The 17,239-nt window shown below is 22.3% G+C and overlaps 1 protein-coding gene across 1 annotated transcript; it reads left to right on the forward strand.

Moving 5' to 3' along the window:
* The first annotated feature begins 813 nt into the window (after window positions 1-813).
* Rpn2 (Regulatory particle non-ATPase 2) lies at window positions 814-16,010 on the forward strand. Its single transcript, XM_011505353.1, has 14 exons — window positions 814-954; window positions 1,145-1,262; window positions 3,792-3,961; window positions 4,029-4,237; window positions 4,759-5,223; window positions 6,749-6,975; window positions 7,971-8,223; window positions 8,287-8,475; window positions 9,288-9,503; window positions 11,711-11,775; window positions 12,306-12,640; window positions 13,468-13,820; window positions 14,641-14,995; window positions 15,896-16,010. Exons 1-14 carry the CDS (start codon window positions 936-938, stop codon window positions 15,964-15,966), a joined length of 3,045 nt encoding a protein of 1,014 aa, XP_011503655.1. The 5' UTR covers window positions 814-935; the 3' UTR covers window positions 15,967-16,010.
* Window positions 16,011-17,239: the final 1,229 nt, after the last annotated feature.

Here is a 17,239-nt window from a genome sequence, read left to right on the forward strand (position 1 = left end):
CCAAGAATGAGATACAATATGATACTGTAGAAAAAAGTTCTAAGGTATATAGACAAATAATCCGACATATACAACAAAATATAGTTACCTTATTACGGTTGTGATGCAGTAATAGTTATGAATTTTTCTTAAACATTTAATATCTAGACCTTTAGTATTATTAATATTTAAATTCATATTTTAAACGTTCATTCATTTTTAATTTTTAACATTTGGATAAGGGTTTTGGGACTATGGGAAATTCATCATAGAAATCAAAGTTATGTTTACTTACGTCACTTAGTTTCATGCCAACGATGCTTTCATATGTTTAATATGATTTATTATTGAGTGTTACATATAAGGATATATATTTATATACATATATTTCGTTTATTAAAAAGTTTATGTGATATGGTAAATAATTGTAACAGCATGATAAAATTGATTTAGTTTGTGTTAAATTCAGAATTAATTATGAATTTATTGGAAAATTTATTAATTGATGAAGCATAATTTATGTTTATAAATAAACATATATACCTTATATTTTTCTATTTATTTTTATTTCTTTAAATTAATATGTAATCATTGACTTTGTCATATATATCAATATATACTTATCATAATATACAGCATTTACGAATGTATGTAATGTGCATGCGTGTATGCATATGTGTAAATTTGTGTTTTACACCGAACTGCCATTGAGAGTTAATAAATTAAACTTCAACTACGCATGCCTGAAAGTACTATCCGTATTTCCGATTTTTACTCTAGAAAATTTATTTTCAAAATATCTACATTTTTTAGAACTAGAATTGATACTGATTTATTCTAAAAATATAGTTTTGTCATTTTCATGTTTAAGTCTATTTTAGATATTGTGTTTGGGGGATTATTTCTTTATATACAATTTATTAACAATAAAGATAGATTTTATTAATAATTTCAAAATGAATATTACTTCAGCAGGTCAGTATAAATAATAAATTTATAAGATATTTAAAAGATTGAATATTATAAGATATACAGTTATTTTTAAACTACCTATAAAATTGTTCATTCTGTCAAATATAACCTACTTTAAATTCTTTAATATTTTATTACTAGATTGTATAAGTGTATAGTAGAGTGAAATAATAAATAAACATAATTGTTTTAGCTGGCATAATTTCCTTACTCGAAGAACCAATACCTGAATTAAAAGTTTTCGCCTTAAAGAAGTTGGATATGATTGTTGATGAATTTTGGCCAGAAATATCGGAAGCAATTGAAAAAATGTAATTAAACAACATTTATATTTTTTCATATTTTATATAATTCATGTTTTTATATACGAAATAGAAAATGAGAAAATGGTATATTATGCCATTAATAATTGATTATTAATTTGTACTTGAAATACTAATTTTTTATAACAAGTTAGAGTAATTAAAATAAACTTATTTGTGATCTTATAAAATTTGTGGCTAATATTATTATTGTTTATGAAATATTAAAGAAATAATTTATAAGTCTACAATTGTCTGTTGTTGTTTATATACATTTTTTAATTTATCAAATATTAGAATAAATAGGAACATTGTTAAAATAATTATTAGTAAGTTGTTATTTACAATTTTAATGAATTTGAAAGTATTAAATCCTTTAAAAAAAATTTTTTAATGTTGAAGAATAATATACCTGAACTTAAAATATATGATAAATATTATTAATAACTTATAGAATCGTTAAACTTTATATTCTTATTTTTTTATTTCAATTATAAACATTTTCAATTTGACTAATGACTTTTCAATGCATGTAATATTTAATATACATAAGAAATATGTAAGAAATAAAACTAATTATTTGAGAAGTAATATATTTGGAATTATAAAAAATAAATATTTCTTATTCTATAAGTTTCTATAACATTATTTCATAATCTATATTTTGCATTAATTTTGTTTCATAAATTAGAACCAAATAATACATATATGAAATAATAAAATACAATCTTGTTACAAAATTTTAATTCTAATTATAAATGCTAGTATTTTTATTAATATTTTTATTTGTAATTCAAAATCTGTTAAATATATTTGATAATGCAAGATAATATAAATATTTATAAAAATTTTTAAATTAAATATTTTATTCAATATTAAGAGTATATTAAAATAAAAAATATATAAATATATAAATATATAAATGCTAAATATTTCATATTAAAATTATCATTCCTGTAATTTAGAAAATATTTACTTCAAAATATAAGAAATAAATATTATTGGAAATTTTAACATAAAATGAAGAATTTAATAAAAATGAATAATTTTATTCTATTTTTAAATAATAAATGTATTTATTTTTATTTTCTGCAGCAATCATATTTTAAATCAAGAAAATCTTTATCTTTATAGTTAATGATATCTACCTATTTTTTATTTTTAATATCTTACATTTTTATAATTTACGTATTCCTAATGTACTGCAGAAGATACGAACACATGTTATATTGGCGCTTAATCAAATCCGTTTATAATTTAGAATGATGCTTGAAAGAAACTTTTTAAAAAGATTTTTCTTTTCTTTTCTTTTTCTTTTTTTCTCTTTATTTTTCTTTTCTTTTTAAATGTTCTATTATAAATTTTTATTAAGTTAAATGCAAATTAAACAACTTAATAGTAGATACCTGAATTATTTGATATATTTACTAAAAAGAAATTTTTTGTGATCTTCAGCGATGCTTACATGTTCCATGAATATCTACAAATCTATTATTTCGTTATCCCTTTAAATCTTATAAGCTCTATTTAAACTTAATGCTATTTTTAATAATATTGGTTTCGTGCTATTGATTTGTAAAAGGCATTTTTTATTTTTCTATTGTTGCAACCGAATTGTTCTTTTCTCCAATAGTCGATTGTTGACGATACAATCTATTTGAATCTTTTACTAGTCAGGTTTTTCTCTTGGTTTTTTGTGTCTAACCTATAAGATTTCCAACGCTATCTGTTTATATGTTATTATGCTTATTTATAATAATTATTTTGAACATATAAATAAGCAGTATGTAAAGTAGAAAAATTAAAAAAAAATGATATGAAAGAAAAGGTTATTCAAATATATCGTATACCATGTGTCCAATAAACTTTATTATTTTAAATACAAAAATGATATAACAGGTTCAATTTTTGAAACTTTGAACTTTATCAATGTCTTATTAATTACAATTATAAGAAGAGTACTTTTTTTTTACAAAAAATATATCTTTCATGACTACTGTGTAATAATCGACAATTTAGTATGTTAGAAATGCTCGTATTTTATTTACTTGGTGACAAATGAGATAAAAATTGTATTTATTAAGTTATAACTGTAAAGTATATAACTGTAAAGTATATGTTTAAATATTTAAGTTTATATTATTCAATTTTTATTCTAACACATTATATTTATTTATAATATTTAATAAGAATTGTGTAAATGAAAAATATATCATAAACATAATGAATTAACAGCATATGGAAAGATAATTTTTGCAAAACTACTAAATATTTACAAATTATTTACTATATTATAAATAATATCTATTATTACATTTATTGTTTATATATATAATATGTTGTTTAATAAATATAATTTTATTGTTTTTGATGTAATAAGTAAGAATAACAAATTATATAAATGTATACATATGTAAGTGTGTATATATATAATATATATTGTGTCTATAAATTGATAGATTGGTACTTACATCTTCATATTCACATAAATGGTTTGGAACAAAAAATATAACATTTTATTTAATAATTTACATTTAGTGAGATACTTCACGAGGATAGAAATTTTAACCATCATGAACTTGCAGCTTTAGTAGCAAGTAAAGTATATTATCATCTTGGAAGTTTTGAAGACTCTTTAACCTATGCATTAGGAGCAGGTGAATTATTCGATGTTAATGCTCGAAATGAATATGTGGATACTATTATCGGTCAGTTTTTTTAATAGAAATACAAAGTTTTTTTCTACTTTAAATTATTTAAATTATACTATTTCAGCTAAATGCATTGATTTTTACACACAACAACGAGTGCTTGAAGCTGAAAATAAATTATGTACTGATTATAAAGGAATTGATCCTAGATTAGAGGGTATAGTAAATAGAATGTTTCAGAGATGTTTAGATGATAATCAGTATCGTCAGGCTTTAGGACTATCACTTGAAACAAGACGAATGGATATTTTTGACGCTGCCATTATGCAATCGGTAAAATTTAAATAATAATTTATTTAATTTCTTATTTTTTTTAGTTTATTAAAAAGTAAAGGAATTATTTTAAGTGTTAATTAGCTCTTGTTTAAAAAATGATGATTGTTTAAATATGAAATGAGACTAAATTTATAAAGATTTAAACCCAGAACAATTCATTCACTTTTCAAATATTTTTATATTAATTATGACTTTTATTAATTTCCTCATTTTTTAATAATAATAAGTAGTAATAATTAGTAATAATAATAATAATAATAATAATAATAATAATAATCAAAGTATAATTAAAATATTTTTTAAATATGAAACCTAGCTTCTGGAAACATTGTAAACATTGTGTATTAAAATTCAATGCTTATTTTAAATCAAATTATTTTCATAAGTTAAATTTATCTATATACATAGTGTTATTTAGTTTTTTCATTAATTTATAGTATATATGTAATATGTATTATATATATTATATATTCAATATATATGTAATAGATATAGTTTTATTTTTTTATGATTTGTAGGATGATGTAAGTGGGATGTTATGTTATGCATTTCAAGTGGTAATGAGTCTTATTCAAAATCGTGGTTTCCGAAATGCTGTACTTCGTTGCTTGGTTGGTTTATATAAAAATTTAAATACTCCAGATTATGTTAGCATGTGTCAGTGTTTGATATTTTTGGATGATGCGTTGGCAGTTGCAGAACTTTTAGACAGACTTAGTAAAGGATCTGAAAATTGTGCATTAATGGCTTATCAAATTGCATTTGATCTTTATGAATCTGCCACACAACAATTTCTTGGGCGTGTGCTACAAGCTCTAAAAGCTACAGCTCCTGTGCCAGGAGCTCTTATAGTGAAAGCAATCGTTAAATCAGATACATCTACTTCAGTTTCTTATCAGGAAAATGTTGAACCTATAATGATAGAAGTAACAGATTCTGGAAAAAGCTCGGAGGAAGTAGAACAAAAAAATATTAATAATTTGGTAAGTTTTTAAAAAATCAATTTTAATATTTTTTAATTGTTATATTTATTTTATAATATATTAATATTAATATTATAAATAATATCATTTATAATAATAGAAATTGATAAACTATGTGATCAACTATTCTTTGAAGTTATTAAATATTGAAAAGTTTATATTTATTTACTTAAAAATAAATTTTATCAGTAACATAAAATAATTATCTTGTATATAAAAATTGTATGTAATTGTAGAAAAATTAACGATACTAATGTTTTGGCTTTTGAATTATCTTTAATTTATAGCAGTCAATTTGAAATATATACTGCTTATGATGTCATTTAAGAACAGTCAAATTGACAGAGACAGTCATGAATGACTCATTATTTCAAAATTTCATAGAAATAAAATGTGATAGAAATCATGAAGATCAGTTGGAAAAAGATACTGTATCACAAATTAGATTTCTTATTACATTTTATTCTTCTGTGTAATAACAAAAGAGAATGATTCTTTATTGAAAACGTAGTTTATTTCAATAATTAATAATGATGCTTTGGTTGTTTTTAATTTTAATGTAATAAAAATATGTTATTATATAAATATATTATTTAATATATTTAATATCATACTTTATATCATAAAATAATATTGTTTTATAATAAAAAGTACCTACCATTCTTATCCCTTCTTAATTATTCATGTAGTATATTTTTACTTCTTCAGTTTTTACCCCCTTTTATAAGAAAATAATTTATTTTAAAATCATTGCAATTATTTCTCTTTTATTAAGATTAAAAAATTTTTCTCTATTTTTCACTTATTATGACAAAACATGTTATAAAATTATAGTTATTAAGATTGATACTGAACTGGTAGATTATGAATTATTATTTTTTTAGCTTTGTTTTATTTATTATGAATATCTGATTCTGTAGTGATATCTAATTGTGTAGGGGTTTTATCAACTATTGCGGATCATTGTTGAAACGTTTTGTTTGGTAATATTTTTTTCTATTTTTAGTAGTAGTAAAGCATAATTTATGTAATATAAATTTGTTAAATTATACATGAACATATAATAACAATAATGATATAACAATATAATGATTAAATTAAACATTATATTTATAATAAATAAGTATTATATATTAACTGTTTAAAAGAGGAATTATCATAGATAACTTTAATCCATAATATAATAAAATAATGTAGTATTGATTGCATAAAATGAAGTATTATATGTTTAAATATAAATGTATATTACTTTAAACAAAACTTTGTAATATGTATTCATAAGTGTTATAAAAGATCTAAGTTTTAATAGGATCTATTTTATTATAATAAATTTGATTGCAATTTATACTAATTCAAATATGCATATTCAAAGTATTATAAATTTTGTTTTACATATATTAATGAGAAAATATTAATTTATTAAACTGATAATGATTATGATATCTTTGTGTATGTTAATAAATTCTTGTTCAAAAATTAATTATTCCATGTTTTCCTTTAAAAAAACAAAACAATTTTCTTTCAGACTACTGAAGAACGCGAGCAACAAGAAAGAGTGAATGCTTTGTCCAAAATTCTAGGCGGTGAAATTTCTATCGATTTACATTTACAGTTTCTTATTCGTAGTAATCATACAGATATGCTCATTTTAAAAAACACTAAAGATGCAATAAGAGTGTCAATTTGTCATACTGCTACTGTCATTGCCAATGCTTTTATGCATTCAGGTACAACAAGTGATCAATTTCTAAGGTAAATATAAATATTTATGTAACAAAACTATTCTTAAAAATATAAAAAACAATTTTTTTAAATTACAATATTGAATATTATAATTGCTATTATAAAGAAATGAAAAATATTATTATTAACATTTCGTCAATGATCTTTCATTATAATTTTATGCATTATTAATAATAAAAAAAAAATAATTTTTACTTTCTTCAACGTAGTCAAACTCTAGAATATTTACTATATCACTTTTTTCAAAATAAAAATTATATTTTGGAACAGAAACATATCAATATCTCTATAAAAACTTTCGTTTCTAATTTATAATGGTTTTAAATAAATATATAATTATAAATTAAATAATTCAATTATATTTTTTTCTGATGGGATTAGTTATCAGCTAATAAATTTATAAATAATATAAAATTCATCTTTGTTTTATACAATCTTAATTATAAGAAACACAATATACCTATAATTTTTTGCATCTAAAATGCTCAAAATTAGTCGTTTAGTATAATCGTAAAATTTAATTCCAATATATGTATCTATAAAGTATATTTTCATGGAATTCTAAATATCGCAAAGAAGATAATGTATGTAAACAATACAGAAAGTAATTAGTTAGATTTTTGTAAAACACTTGTTTTAAGTTTCGATTTCTTCCAATTATATTTTTATTATTTATTTATAGTAAATTCTTACTTATCTTACTTATTATATAATGGCTTTGTTTATTTTACATGTATTTTATAATTTGTATTACAGTGAAATTTAAAGGTTTTAAAATTAAAAATTTGCAAGGTCTGAATTAATAAAATATTAATTTTAATAAGATATTTTAGATGGTTTTCTATATATTTTGCTTATGTTAATACATACAAATATGCATATGAAACAAAAATAAAAGTGTGCGGCGATTATAAGGGAAAAACAAGAAAATTATTTTAAAATAATATATTCACTTAACGCGGTGTCTATAATTATATTAAAATATATATATTACTTGATTTTAGAGATAATTTAGAGTGGTTGGCGCGAGCAACAAATTGGGCAAAATTAACAGCTACTGCGTCTCTTGGAGTTATTCATCGCGGTCATGAACAAGAAGCATTACCTTTAATGCAATCTTATTTACCCAGAGATACAGGTGCTGGTGCAGGATATTCAGAAGGTGGAGGATTATATGCTTTAGGACTTATTCATGCTAATCATGGAGCAGCAATTACTGATTATTTGTTAGGACAACTAAAAGATGCTCAAAATGAAGTATTTATTATAATTTAAACAAAATAATTTATAATACATTTCTAATAATTAAATTTATTATAGATGGTTAGACATGGCGGTTGCCTTGGATTGGGATTAGCTGCTATGGGTTCTCATAGGCAGGATGTATATGAACAACTAAAATTTAACCTTTATCAAGATGATGCTGTAACTGGTGAAGCTGCTGGTATTGCAATGGGCATGGTTATGTTAGGTTCAAAACTAACCCAAGCTATTGAAGATATGGTCGCGGTACAGTGATGACATATTTATATTACATTTTTTTTTAATAAATTTTGGAATTAAATTCTAATAACGTATTATATTTTTTTCATTATTGTTTTGATAGTTATGAAGTTAAAAAAATTATACAATTTTATATCTTATAAGATTAATAGATTTCTTATTCTTTTATTTCAATGGTTTTATTAATATAATCTACTATTTAAGTATTTCAAATATAAGAATAATTACAAGATATAAAGTATTAATGATTTCAGTTTTAAACAATATTTTTTTATACTCTAAACGATTTGTAAAAATAATGTGTACATATACTTTGTGCAAAATTATGTGTAATAATAAACTAGATAAAATTAAATTACTTCGATTGTAATTAATTAAGTAAATAATTAAGAAAATATTGGAAGATAATTAAGAGTTCGACTCTACGCGTTTAACATGCGTAACATGAGGGATAAACTATCTAATAATGAACCGACCAAAATGGTTAATTTATTGTTTATTAATACATTTTTAGTTTCCTATATCTATATTGTTCTAATGGAATCATAATGAATAGATGTATTATCAATTCGAAATTTATGGTTTATGCAATATAATAACTAAATATAGATGAATCATTTCAGTTGGCTATATAAATAATTTAAATTATAGTAAGTTAAGTAATTATAAAATCATAACTATAAATATTTTTAATATATTACCATTCATATGAAAAACTTTGTTATATTTGATCAAATTTTCTTTATCTAAATTCTATAATATAATACAAATTAAATTTAATTAAAAATGTAATGCAAAAGGATTATTTTAATATTTAGTACGCACAAGAAACGCAACATGAAAAAATTTTACGTGGACTGGCAGTCGGAATTGCTTTTACAATGTACGGTCGTCTTGAAGAAGCAGATCCCTTAATTAGTTCTCTTAGTGCTGATAAAGATCCAATACTTCGAAGAAGTGGAATGTATACTCTAGCTATGGCATATTGTGGTACAGGCAATAATCAAGCAATTCGCAAACTTCTTCATGTTGCTGTAAGTATTTAATAAAATTATATATAATTTAACAGATAAAAAATAAATGACAAATCTAAAATACAGATCAAATGTTACGATTAAGTATCTAATAACATACAATTTCATGAATTATGTTAATTCATATATTGTAATTATAGTAAATCTATTATTCATTAATTTTTATATAAATGTGGTTTTTAATTATTTATATGAAAAATATATTTTATTTAATATAATTTCTTCGAATAAATTGAAAAAAACAAAAATATTGAAACTTGGAAACTAGCTTCATCAATACGATGGATATCCGAGAATGCAGAAATAGTTAAATTTTGTTTATTGATTAAGAAATCATATTTTATACGAATGAAGGTCTTTGTATATATAAGGTATTACAATTATAGATTCATAGCTGTAGATATGTTTTTTGGTATCAGTAATATCAGACAATTAGATTATTGTTTACTTATAATTTTTTAATTAACATTTAAATTTTAAATAACATTGATTTATCAATCATAGAGTAAAAAACGATACCATTAAAAAAATGCACCAAGAAAATTCTGCTTATAAATGATCTTTTATAGTTCAATAGCGTTTATATATAATTTTTGTTAAATTTTACAAAAGCAATAAGCAAAGGCTGAAATAATAAGTTTTTTCATGAAACACTCATTTTATTGGATTTAACTGTCATTTTCTAGAAAGTCGTAAAATTATACGTTTGGCGTTAAAATGCATCCATGTTTTTGGGAATTATTTACACTAAAATTACTTTTCTTGTCTTAAAAAGTATTTGTTGTGACGACATTTTTATAGTCTGAGTAGAGGGTTCAGAAATCGATCTTTTACTACAATTTCATAAATTTATTAATGTATAATATTATACTAAAAAAATGATTGAACTATTCATATTTTATACCTCCTTTAATGTCTAGCAAGCTTAAACCAATAATAATATTGAAATGAATTAATAAAATAAGCTGACAAATCAAACCCTTAAACTTTAATAACTTTATGAAAGTTATAATATACTCATGTATTATTTCCAATATAATTTGTACACAAGTATGCAAATTATATTCCCCATGTATTAACATAAACGAAAACCAACGTGTATGGCAGTATTAAACCCGAGAATCACATTAATATATGTTTTGGGTTAAGTCAAACCTTTGTACTGCAAACCAATACCAATTAGGTTTGAATTCTATTATTTATCAAATATTCAAGGAACAACTAAATGTGATTATCTATAAAACGACTATTAAAAAATCTGAAAAATATAAGCTACCACATTATATTCTTAGCTAGTCAACAAATTCTGTATGGTATATATAGAAAATCTGAGCGATTAACATAAATTCGAAGCAATGGGTTTTGGAAATTGGTAAAATTGTCCTCATTTAGTAAAGTGTTGGCTAACATGCTTAACGACAGGTAAACATGTTTAGCTACTATGGGTTCTCATAAGCAGGATGTATATGAACAACTAAAATTTAACCTTTATCCAGATGTTTAGAGATTTATAAGTTAAACATGTTCTAGTACATTAATTAATTTCTATGATTTCAATTTGTAATAGGAGATATAAAAAATGATAATAATAATAAATAAATTTCTAAGCGAATTAAATTAATTATTAAAATCTTCACATACAATTTATTATTGATTTATATTGATAATAAGTATAATAAGAACACTGATTTACAGACTACTAATCTTATACTTTTATCAATTTGCTTTTATTTTAAAATAAAGTATTCTATAGAATTTGCTTTCTATTTAAAATAAATCATCTATCTAAAGTCAAAAGTTAGTATTAAAAAAAAATTTTAAATATATAAAAGTGAAATCAATTATTAGTCAATTATAGTAGAAATAATAAATGTATAAAAACATATACTTATTTTTTCAATTTATAGAATAATTTCTATAAAAGTAGAGTATAAGTAAAAATATAATCATCAAGAAAAAATTGATGTTTCCCTAAGTAGATATTGCAAAAGTATTTTATGTTTACGCCACAAAAACAAAAAATATATACTGCATGATTAAAATTAATTTTTTAAAACTACAGCATATAATTTTTATTTATTAATCTAATATTTTTTGACAAACATTAATACTTTCAGCAATTGACAACAAAAATGGATTTTTTCTACAATAAAATTTTATTTACTTAATAATAAATCTTTTACTTAATATTTGATATTTTTTCAAAGGTATCTGATGTAAATGATGATGTTCGACGTGCAGCAGTGACAGGACTAGGATTTTTGCTTTTTAGGTACGTATTTTACCATATTTATAAGTTTGTATATATTTAATTATAAATTTAAATTGGCATATTAAAGTATTAGGTTATTATGAATTATACCTACAAAAAATACTAAAAATGAAAAGTGCATTTCAAAATGTAAGTTAAGTTATAAAGATCCTTATAGATCGTAGAAATTAAATACATTTTCGATTTTATTATAGCGATATTATCAATTATAATTTTTTTTTTAAAGCGTTTCATATATATTATACAAATATACAATACTAATAAGTAACATCTTTTTTAATAAAAATTTTTTTAATATATTAATTTACATCATAATAGTTTTCGATTTTATATTTTATTATTAATAGGGACTCTTTTATTAATTAATTATTTTATATATGAAATTTAAGTTCGATAGATTATTAAATACCTTTATAAACATTAACAAAATTTACAAATATTGTACTGAATTTAAATATTATTTAAAAAAAGTAAATATTAAATAATCTAAAATAATTGTTGAATGTTGAATATTATTATTTATTTTACAGAAATCCTGAACAGTGTCCAAGTGTGGTATCTCTATTAGCAGAAAGTTACAATCCACATGTTCGTTATGGAGCAGCAATGGCATTAGGTATTGCGTGTGCTGGTACAGGTCTAAAAGAAGCAATAGGTTTGCTTGATCCGATGACAAATGATCCAGTAAATTTTGTACGTCAAGGTGCACTTATTGCATCATCCATGATTCTTATTCAACAAACAGAAGCTACCTGTTCTCGTGTAAAGGACTTTCGAATACTTTATGCTAAAGTTATTATTGATAAACATGAAGACCATATGGCGAAATTTGGTGCAATTTTGGCTCAGGGTATTATAGACGCAGGTATGATTTATTAGAACATATAAATAAAAAGATTCAACGTTTTTTATAATTTAAAAAAGAGATGTAAATTTAGATTAAAAAATTAAAATATTGTTTATTAAATTTCTACGCCTTAAAAATCAATTATCTAATATTTAAATACTTTTTAAAATTAATTTCCGTATTTATATGTCAATATTTAGAATTGTAAGAAAAATTTGGCAATAGATTTTCTGTCTCAGCAATTAATGAAATAAAAGAAGACAGAGACTTTAAAATTTTTTTTATTGAAATAATAACTAAATGTGATGATATTAAATTGAATTATTTATTAACTTTTACTTATCTTTGAAGCTAAAAATCTTAGAAATTATCCAATTCCTATTCGTAATTACTAATGTTTACAATTGTGTTTAAATTTTTATTCTTAAAAACTATTTATTACAGAATGTTTTATTGAACTTAGATAACAGTTTTTTTTAATGATGTTTTCGATTATTTATATTTTCACCAATTATATGTCGTAAACTTAGTCGCATTTCCCCTACAATAACAAGAACTATAATTTATATGGTATCAGTTATATTGCAATAATGTATTCTTAATTAGTTATTGATCATTAATATTATTTATAATCATAAAACAGATTTAATTTAAATATATTTTATGTATTTAATCATAGATTGAACCAATAGCAATAATTTTTTTAAATTAAATCAAATATGTTAATTTATTAAAAATTAATATTTTAATTGGGTTTGTGTGTGTATATATTTCATAAGATTAAATTAAATACATATGATATATGAAATGACTTTTTAAATTAATTTATAATTATTTAATTGCAGGAGGACGGAATGTAACTGTTTCTTTACAGTCACGAACTGGTCATACTAACATGTTAGCAGTTGTAGGAGCACTCGTGTTTACCCAATATTGGTATTGGTATCCACTTGCGCATTGTTTAGCATTAGCATTTACACCAACTTGTCTTATTGCTTTAAATGCTCAACTGAAAATGCCGAAACTTAATTTAAAATCAAATGCTAGGCCCAGCATATATGCTTATCCACCCCCACTTGAAGAGAAAAAACGAGAAGAACGAGAAAAAGTTACAACAGCTGTTCTTAGTATTGCAGCAAGAGCTAGAAGACGTGAATCAGAACGCCGTGCTCGTGATTCTCACGAAAAAATGGATATCGTAAGTATTTCTCCACCTAAATTCTGATATTGAAATATTAATATAAATAATACTTAAATAAATAATTATATAAAGTTTATCAATTAATATTTAAGATGAAGTATATCATATATAAGTCTTATAATACATTTTTTTAAAGAATCTATTTAACGTAGATTAATGTTAATAAATAATACACCATGCTGTATGTTAAAATAATGTGATTAATTGAACGAAAACATGAATTGACTTAATTTTTTATTTTTATTTTTTTAATTTAAATATTTAGTAAGTGATGATTACAAATAAAAGTGAAATAATTATTCACTATATATATAATTAAAGTATTAAATACATTTATAGATCTTATAAGATTTCATATTACTAACTATTAGTTACTAATACCGACTATGGAAAATATTACAAAAACATAAAATGAGTCAAACAAATTGAAATTCAAAATATCTACTTACTAATACGTCTTAGTAATCATATATCGGTTTTCGTAACATATAATGCATGTATTAGGGGGAGATTTTTCAATCGCATGGCGTTACAGCTAGGACAGTGAACTACAAAGTACTTATAAGCAAGAACTATAACATTTATATAGGACTTAGAACATCTACCTTTATCTATAAATGTTAGTTATTATTATTAAATGTTATTTATTAACTTTTATACGTTCGTATATACCCGATACCATATTATATTTGTGCTGTTTACCTATTATTATTATATTATATAATATATTTATTTCCTTAAATATTCTATATTCAACATTACAATACTTATTTGAAATGTTTATTTAAATATTAGATTAAATATTTTACATTTATAGGATCTACCTATAAATATTACGGAAACCAAGGATAATCCTGAAGCTAAGGATGATAGAAAATATAAAGAAAAAGATGATAAAGAAAATAAAAATGTTAAAGATAAAAGAAAGGAAGATAGTATTGACAAATGCGATAAAGATAGAGAGAGAGAGAAAGAAAAGGAAAAAAAAGATACCGAACCCAATTATGAGATTCTACAAAATCCAGCACGTGTTTTACGGCATCAACTAAAAGTAATTCAGTTAGTTGAAGGTAGTTTGTATACAACAGCAAAAGATGTACAAATTGGTGGAATTGTAATGGTCAAACACGTTCATACAAACAAAGACGAAGAATTAGTGGAACCAGTAGCTGGTACGCATATATTTTTGCAATATTTTAAAATTAATATTCATTATGATTTTATATTATTTTTTATTTTTTGAAAATAAGTTTTATAATGAGGAAGTATATATTTTCATTTCCTTTCAATAATTTAAAAATTTAATATACTATTTGAGTAAATAATTAATACTGATTGATAATAATTGTTAATGTTAATATATAGAATATTCAACATTCTATTACAATAAGAAATACTACTAATATATAATCACTTTAATTATTTTTATTATTAACAATTGAATTTTAAAAGTGTAATTGAGGATAATAATTTATAAAATTAATATGAATAAATAAGATTTGTTTTGTAGAATGCTTAAAAACTTAATGCTGGTGTAAAGCTATAAATAAAATTGAGATTGTTAATCTAATATTTACATATTAATGTTCATTAATTATATTAAATACTTAAAAATAAAAAAATGATTTCATGCATTTCTAATATACACGTTAAATATTTTTTAATAGCAAACACTTAAACTTACAGGTTAATGTAAACCCATATTAGCAATTTAGAGAATAAATTGAATAAATAAGATATTCATTCTCTAAAAATTCTTTAAATAATTACATAAAGAAATTAAATTTTATTTCTATATATAAACATTAGAAATATTAAAAACAGGAATAAGTAATTGGGATTCAACAACAATAAATTTTTAAATATTTAGAAATATTTAATAGTTGCTACCTTCATTAATTGCTGAAAACATCTATTCATTATTTATAAAATAAATATGCTCTAGAGAGATGAATAGCACATATAATCTTTACCATTATACTAAAAGCAATTTCTTAATTTTATAATATGTTCAAATCTATGTATAATTTTTAAATACATTGAAATTAAAAATTATATTTTTTCATTCCTAGCATTTGGACCAAAGCCTGATGAAGAAAAGGAATCAGATCCACCAGAACCATTTGAATATATTGAAGATTAAAATAAAAAAGATATATTATGATTATTAATAACCAATCATATCAATAATAATAAAGTAAAAAAATCCTATCTGCGGTTTAATGTACAATTAAAATAATTGGTTCCACATTACCACAATTATTATATGATTAGTAAAATCCAGTCATTCAAACAAGAAAATAAGTATTATGAATTTTGAATTTCTTAAAACTAACTTAATTAAATTACTATTCAGATAAACATAGGTATACATTTTGTTTACTGCATCGAAATTTAATTAGCAAATAAAAGTATTGAATTAAAACCAGATATCGATATAACTTTTCATATAAATTATTGATATTTTATTTTTGGTAGATGTAACAATAGCATAATTTAATCAAATGAAATTTATTCTGTATCGTGTATTTTGTATTTTTACTAAAATTTCACTTTTAAATATTAATTTCTAACAATGTTTATTTTTAAAATAAAATGTCTACAACATATAAATATATTTTTACAATTAGTACTCCGACAATTATGTGACGAATACATCATGTAATAAGAGGAAGATGATATCGCAAGAGAATACTAAGAGTATCCATTAAGTACAGATTTTAAACAAAATCTGTATTCTTTCGCAGAACAATATCCCATAGTAGGCTGACAACATAATTTCTTAAGTTATCATATACGCAATCCATTATTCAGCACACCCTTCCGCAGTAAAATAAAAATAAAAAAGCCTTTAATTTTTCTTTGTGAATTTAAGGATTTCTGTATAAGCCACATATAATGAAAAAACAATTGCTTTTTTTAGAAAAGTAATTTTTTGAATACATATTAAAACTTTGAAAGATAAAAATAAAATTATTTTTAATGTAAAAATTAAACGAATTATGCAATTGCAATAATTATTATTATTGTATAATTAATTATACTGTTCGGAATTGAAGCATTTTATTCAAGGTCATCGGTTCTCTGAATGTTTACAATTTCTCACATTGATTTCCCCATTAGCTAAAAGCTAGAATGCTCGAACGTTCTATAAGGCTGCTTAGCCCTCGAATGCTTATATTTACTTTCTTAGAATTCTCGAATGTTCTACAAGACAGTTTAGCCTTCGCGTAGCAACTCCGATTGAATTCTCGAATAGCCGAAAGCTTAGATTCACGATCGTTTCCAATTTTTTTCGAAGGCTAACCTAACCTCGAATGATTACGTTGCTTTCACCGAATTCTCGAATAGCCGAAAGCTTGGATTTCCGATTGTTTCCGAAGACTGCCTACCCTAGAATGATTATGTTGCTTTCG

This window comes from Ceratosolen solmsi, unplaced genomic scaffold, assembly GCF_000503995.2.
Source record: "Ceratosolen solmsi marchali unplaced genomic scaffold, CerSol_1.0 scaffold12, whole genome shotgun sequence".
Taxonomy (NCBI): Eukaryota; Metazoa; Arthropoda; class Insecta; order Hymenoptera; family Agaonidae; genus Ceratosolen; species Ceratosolen solmsi.